The following is a 7,423-nucleotide window of genomic DNA, read 5'->3' on the forward strand; positions in this document are numbered from 1 at the left end:
TAAACAGGATCTCATGGTGAAGGGTATATGGGAATTCTTCATACTGTTCTTATGACTTTTATGTAGGTTTGAAATTTTTATAAAATAAAAATAAATTTTTGGCTGGGCACAGTGGCTCATGCCAGTAATCCTAGCACTTTGGGAGGCAGAGGCAGGCAGAGCACTGGAGGCCAGGAGTTTGAGACCAGCCTGAGCAACATGGTGAAACCTCCATCTCTACTAAAAATACAAAAATTAGACGGGCATGGTGGTGCACGCCTGTAATCCCAGCTACTCAGAAGGCTGAGGCATAAGAATTGCTTGAACCCCAGAGACAGAGGTTGCAGTGAACTGAGACTGTGCCACTGCACTCCAGCCTGGGCAACAGAGCAAGACCCTGTGTCAAAAAAAAAATTTTTTTTTTAAATCACTTTCATTAATTACTATAGTCTGAATGTGTCCTCCAAAATATATATGTTGAAACTCAATGGCCAATGTGAAAGTATTAGGAGGTAGGAGGTTTAGGAAATTATTAAATCTTGAGGGCAGAGCCCTCATAAGCCAGACTAGGGCCCTTATAAAATGGTGTAAAAGGATGGGTTCACTCTCTTCCACCCTTCTGTCATATGAGAACACCCAGACAGTGCCATCCACGAGCAACGAGGCTTTATCAGACACCGAATATGCCAGCACCTTGATCTTAGACTTTCCACCCTTTAGAACTGTGAGAACATGAATTTCAATTCTTTATAAATTAAATTACCTAGTCTCAGGTATATTGTTGTAGCAGCACAAACAGACTAAGACACTGACGTTATGAAATCCTGTATCTATTGCAAGATTTTCCATTTTTCTTGGTAATAAATTTGCATCATGGATAGTTTATGAGAAAATATGTGAAAGAGACTAAATGCTATTGACTCATTGGATAGGAATAAACATTAGCATTAAATGAAGAACATTACTTGAATATGGATTAATCTTACATGTGGTTAGTTCATTAATGAATATTTTTTGCATCAGGATGAATTTTATTTCTTTATACAAGCCATACCTATGGGGCTGCATATCTTTATTTATTTATTCTTATATTGTCTCTTTTAATGCTTACCATAAACCTGTAAGTGTTATTATTATTATTTTTTTCTTTTTTAATTTTTTGAGACAGAGTCTTGCTCTTGTTGCCCAGGCTGGTGTACAATGGGATGATTTTGGCTCACTGCAACTTCTGCCTACTGGGTTCAAGCAATTCTCCTGCCTCAGCCTCCCAAGTGGCTGGGATTACAGGCACCTGCCACCATGCCTGGCTAATTTTTGTATTTTTAGTAGAGATGAAGTTTTGCCATGTTGGCCACGCTGGTCTCGAACTCCTGACCTCATGACCCACCTGCCTCAGCCTCCCAAAGTGCTGGGATTACAGGCGTGAGCCACCGTGCCCAGCCTAAGTGCTGTTATTATTATTAACCTCTTTTACAGATGATGAAAATGAGGTTTGGAGAGGTTAAGTACCGAGTTCACAGAGCTGCTAAGTCACAGAGCTGGGCTTTGGAACCAAGAAGTTAAATTATAGAACTTATTCTCTAAACAGTAACAAATTATTTGAGTAAAATGTAAGCCGTCTCATTCTTTCATTCATAGCAAACATGTATGCTTATTGATAGCAATAGAGAGTTGGAAGAAGCACACAATTGCCACATTAATTCCTACCTGTGTCTGCCTCATTGCCCGTTCCACTCGGCGTGTACTTCCTCTCTCAAGTTTTGTCCGGAGGATCAAGGCCGATGTCTGAATGGCCCAGAACTTTGGTTGTGAAAGCAAACACTGATAGAAGCAGGAGGAAAAAAACATAGAAAAGAGATAAGCTAGGTGATCTCATTCTGAATAGGACAAAATTAAGTCTTCCAAAAATATCAGGGTACAGTTAAACACAGATTTGAAAATCTCCCCAGTGAACAAAAAGTTCTCTTTTTCTCAATTTGTATTACAGAAATCATTCTAAAACATATGAGAATGCTTTCTGGCATTCGTTAAGGTAGGGAGTCTCCAATTTTAATGAAAATGCATTCCTAGAAGGGGCATCTTAACAAAGACTGGCCTATATCAAAACCGAATATGCACACAGTGAAACCTAACCCCAGAGAAAGCTGTGACCACCATTACTCAGAGAATATAGTAGAAACCATCCAATATGATCACAAATGTAGTGGGAAACAAAGCGAAAGTACTGGATAAGTGAAAACAGGGACAAAATGTACTATGGATAAACACTGACTCCTTGGTATAATGAGCACAATTTAAACTCTCTTTGATGACAACTTGGAATCTGATATTGTCTCTGGGTTATCATTCACAACAATTACTTTCAGTAAAGATTACTACAAATAGAGGAGAAAGATCTGTTTATTTATCTGAAAGTTGACGCCATCCTTGGTCCTTCTCTTGTTTCAAAAAGTCAGGTCTGGAAAACATCTTAGAGTACAATTAACCACTGAAAATGTAGCTACTCATTAGAAGCACCTGGGACGTTTGGTATTCTAAAAGCACATCAGATCTCTGAGAGCAGGATGTGGCTGGCAGTTTTGGTGGCTGTTTTTTGTTGTTGTTGTTGTTTTGAGACAGGATCTCACTCTGTCACCAAGGCTGGAGTGCAGTGGCATGATCACGGCAAGCTACAACTTCGGCTCCCTGAGTTCATGCAATCCTCCCACCTCAGCTACCCGAGTAGCTTGGAAGGCAGACCTGCACCACCATGCCCGGCTAATTTATTTTATTTTAGTTTTGCAGAGACAGGATCTCCCTATGTTGCCCAGGCTGGCATCAGTGTTTTTTAAAATACCACTCCCCTCCCCCACCCCAAGTAATTCTCAAGTGTAGCAAACTTTAAGAACTATTAGGCTAAGATAAAGTATTTGTCTTTTATCAGATTCATTCATAACTCCAAACTCTCATTAAAGGTTAGCAAGAAGTCCTTCAGCCTATAACTCCTTACAGTTCATTTCACTCATTTGTATTACCTGCTTGACTCCTATAGGCATTTGAATTTTTAACCTCTAATCTAGACCAACTAACCTCTAATCTAGACCAACCCCCTTACAATTAAGAGGAAAACGAAGCACCAACAGGTTAAATTACCTGCTCAATGTCACACCTCTATTAATAGCAAAAGCTGGTACTAACACTTAGTATCCTAAGCCCCAGAACACCTTTATATTATTTTATAACATTTTCTCCAAATAAACTTGTGCTCATTTAAATAGCTAAATTAAGATATGACTACTTCCTGGACATGGATGATACTACCACAGAAACATTAGAAAGTAGAGTAATGTAAAAAGAGGACTCAGTAAAGAGCCTTGGAGATGGTGAAGGAAGAGGATTAGGTAAAGAATACATGAATAAGAGAGGAGATTCAAAAGAATGGAACCTTAGTGAAATTTGTTCATTACTTCACTTGAGCACCTACTCCCTACATGGCAGTGTGTACTAGGCCCTAAGGACAGAAGAGCAAACAAAACAGACAGGATCCCTGCCCCCATAAAACATACACTCTAATCTTATTATTATATAATTAACTTTGCAAATTAAAATATTTTTATCCCCTTGATATATAGTTTCCAAGATTAATGTATAACCTCATCTCATTGGCCTCCATTAACTTAAATCTACAAAAAGAATGAATTTACTGACATAAATAGGTGCATATGGCCCTACAAAAATATGAATGATGAAAGAGAAGACATTAAAAAAACTAATTCTTTAAAATGTGCAACACCACTTCTCAGATTTTATTATAAAATGTGATCTCAAGAATTTTCAGGCAGGGCGTGATGGCTCACGCCTGTAATCCCAGCACTTTGGAAGGCTGAGGAGGGTAGATCACCTGAGGTCAGGAGTTCGAGACCAGCCTGGCCAACATGATGAAACCCAGTCTCTAATAAAAATACAAAAAGTTAGCCGGATGTGGTGGCAGGTGCCTGTGATACCAGCTACTCAGGAGGCTGAGGCAGGAGAACTGCTTGAACCTAGGAGGCGGAGGCAGCGGTGAGCTGAGATTGTGCCACTGCACTCCAGCCTGGGCAACAAGAGCAAAACTCCGTCTCAAAAAAAAAAAAAAAAAACAAAAAAAAGAATTTTCAAAGGAAAGGACTTTTCTCATTAGGTAAATCTGCAAAACTGATTCCACTACCCACAATGGGTCACATCACTGTCTTCATTTTCTTTTCATCTTATTAAAGGGATTATCATCTGTAATCCCATGACAACAGAATGGAAGAGTACTGAGGAAAGGGCTCTGTAAAACAGTGGGAAAAGTCTGCAGAGTAAAAGATCAAGAGGCATCCCAGCCCCACCGAGTGACCTGGGGAAGTTACTCGATCTCCCTGGATGTCTCACTTTCCTCCTCTCTAAAATTGGAGCGGCATTCCCATCTCTCACAGAATTGGGAGCATTAAGTAAGTATAAATAAGTAAAGCTTAATGGAGCCTATGAGAGTTCCCACTGAAGAGCACATCTGGCCCCTCCAGGAGCTCCAGTGTTAAGCTCACCCTTAACAGAAAATCTCTCTCCGGAGTGGGCATGGGCAACAGTGCTCACCTTCCAACCACACTGATCATTCTGCCAGCAACTATGGTGCAGCTCAGCCCATGGGCTTGTAAGAGTTAAAACCCACCTTTAAAAAGGTTGTCCCAAAGGCTTGCAAAGCAAAGGGATGAAATATCTTCCTCAGATAAACAACAAAGTCACACTGTTTTCTACACTGGTATGAGAACAAGAGGCTTGCCTAAGATTTTTATTTGAAGGTCAACCAAAACATTCTCACTAAACACTGAAAATAAGATACAATCTGACAGACATTTGAAAAGCTTTGAAGAAGGAACTAACTGGATAATAGCATCACTAAAGAATGTAATGATGTCTATTTGGCTGGGAGATATAAAGACTTGAGAAAGTCTTTCTGAAAGAAAGCAATTGCACATAGGCTATATTCAATATACTTTATAAAACACTGCTGCTCATGAGGTGAGAATTGATCATAATATGGGACATTGGGTAAATAAGAAGAAAACTAAACAGGAAATATGTTGATTTATGAAGCTCTATTGACTTATTAGAAAATGGCATTTTAAAAAAATTTCAGCAACCAAATGCAATGGAGAGAACACCAATCTAACCTACCTAAGCAGCAGGCCAACCCCAGCTGGTGAGAGCTCAAGCCATAATCTACACAAACATCTGGATAGAGTTAACTCAGAGTCTTCACCATGTCCCCCAATAGGGGGTTACTGCTCTTAATTCCATTCCATGTAGAACTTAAGAAGTGATCACCCCAATGCCTACAAGGCTGGCTCTGTCTCATTTAGGTCTTGGCCTAAATGCCACTTTGTGAGGGAGCCTTCTCAACCATCTCATCTAATGACTCCATCTCTATTCAGTGATTCTCTATCACTGCATCTAGTTTGGTTCCTCCAGGGCAGAAGTCCCAGCTATTTGATTCCTAGTGCCTTACATACTGTCTGGTACACTGCAAGAAAGGGATAAAAAGAGGGACAAAGAAAGAGACTTTTCCTTTGTCTTCTGTTACAAAGGGACAGGGGCATAAAAAGGTGGTTCTTCTGAAACAGAAATGTAAACTAACAGTGACTGGTGTTTATGAAAATCAACCTAATAGATTCTTTTTTGGAGCATTCCCTAGATAGAATTGGGAACATATGCTCCCAAGGACACAATATTGTAAATAACAACTAGCTATCATGACATAATACTTTTATTACTATGACCCAGGCAATCTGGGGTCTATATAGGCTTTTGTAAGGCAGCTCAGAAACTTAAACACTACTTAAAATATTTTTTCTTTAAGACAACATGTACCAAATGATAAAAAAAAAAGAAAGAAAGAAAGAAAAAAGAAAAAGAAAAAGAAAATTACTTTACGGCTGGGTGAGATGGCTCAACTATAATCCCAGTACTTCGGGAGACTGAAGCGGGAGAATCACTTGAGACCAGGATTTTGAAATCAGTCTGGGCAGCATAGCAAGCCCCTGTCTCTATAAAAAAATTTATCAAATTTGCTGGGTGTGGTAGCATGTCCAGGTAGTTCCAACCACTCAGGAGGCTGAAGTGGGAGGATCACTTGCGTCCGGTCAAGGCTACAGTGAGCCATGATCACGCTACTGCACTCCAGCCTGGGCTGAACAGAGTGAGACCCTGTATCAGAAATAAAAATCATAATATTCCATTTGCTTCATGGCAAGTAAAAATTAAGATTAATTATTACTGGCCAGGCACAGTGGCCACTTTTGGGGCTGAAGCAGGCAGATCACTTGAGGTCAGGAGTTCAAGACCAGCCTGGCCAGCATGGTGAAACTCCACCTCTATTAAAAATAACAAAAATTAGCTGGGTGTAGTAGTGCGCACCCACGATTCCAGCTACTCAGGAGGCTGAGGCATGAGAATCGTTTGAACCCAGGAGGCAGAGGTTGCAGTGTGCCAACATCATTCCACTGCTCTCCAGCCTGAGTGACAGACTGAGACTGTCTCAAAAAAAAAAAAAAAAAAAATTAATTCTTTCCTAAACCAGCTTGAATCCCTCTACCGTCCCAGCCATTATCTATGTGCCCTTGAATAAGCAGGTTAAGCTCTGTGGGACTAAAGACGTCTTATTCATGAAGAGAAAAATGTAGACTAAAAGTTGACCAACCACCTCCAAAATTCTGTAGTAATGAAGAGAAATTAAGTAATGAAGGGAAAATAAATTCCTAAGTTCAACTTCGTCGGATTTTGGTTATTTTCTATTTTAACATTAAGCTAAATGCAATTATTACAAACTTCATATTTACTGAAATATCTTATAAGCACATTTCTTTACTATTCAGTAAAAGTGTAAGAAAGAAGTACTTGAGAACAGCTAAATTGCTCAGATGCCAAAAATTAGTAAAGATAAAAGAAGAGGTTGTAATTATCAAATTGTGACTCATCAGATTTGGAATGGTGTCTTACATATTAAGAGGTTACATAAGCACAGAGTTTCAGCCTTGATTATAAGAGGCAATGCGTGACTGAGTACATAGACCTAAATATAAGCTAATATAATTTGTTATTACCATAGAATTCTAGCTACCCACTATTTCTTTTTGTTGGTTTGTTTTTGAGACAGTGTCTCACTCTGTTGCCCAGGCTAGAGTGCAGTGGTGCAGTCTTGGCTTACTGCAACCTCCGCCTCCCAGGTTCAAGTGATTCTCCTGCCTTAGCCTCCCTACAGGCACTTGCCATGACACCTGGCTAACTTTTTTAATTTTCTGTAGAGACAGGGTTTTGCCCAGGCTGGTCTCAAACTCCTGGGCTCAAGCGATAAGCCCACCTTGGCCTCCCAAAGTGCTAGGATTACAGGTATGAGCCACCACGCCCATTGGCTACTCACTAATTCTGTGAGTGGAAAACAAAATAC

At 39.8% G+C, this 7,423-nt stretch overlaps 1 protein-coding gene across 2 annotated transcripts in view; it reads right to left on the reverse strand.

The window, feature by feature from the left end:
- TTC27 (tetratricopeptide repeat domain 27) overlaps positions 1-7,423 on the reverse strand; it is a 230,546-nt gene that overhangs the window by 131,853 nt on the left and 91,270 nt on the right. For both annotated transcript variants that reach the window (XM_011984236.1, XM_011984237.1), the window contains exon 10: positions 1,687-1,800. In XM_011984236.1, the coding sequence (XP_011839626.1) occupies positions 1,687-1,800 (114 nt within the window). The remainder of the gene's footprint in view (positions 1-1,686; positions 1,801-7,423) is intronic.

Source organism: Mandrillus leucophaeus, unplaced genomic scaffold (genome assembly GCF_000951045.1).
Source record: "Mandrillus leucophaeus isolate KB7577 unplaced genomic scaffold, Mleu.le_1.0 Scaffold264, whole genome shotgun sequence".
NCBI classification, from domain to species: Eukaryota; Metazoa; Chordata; class Mammalia; order Primates; family Cercopithecidae; genus Mandrillus; species Mandrillus leucophaeus.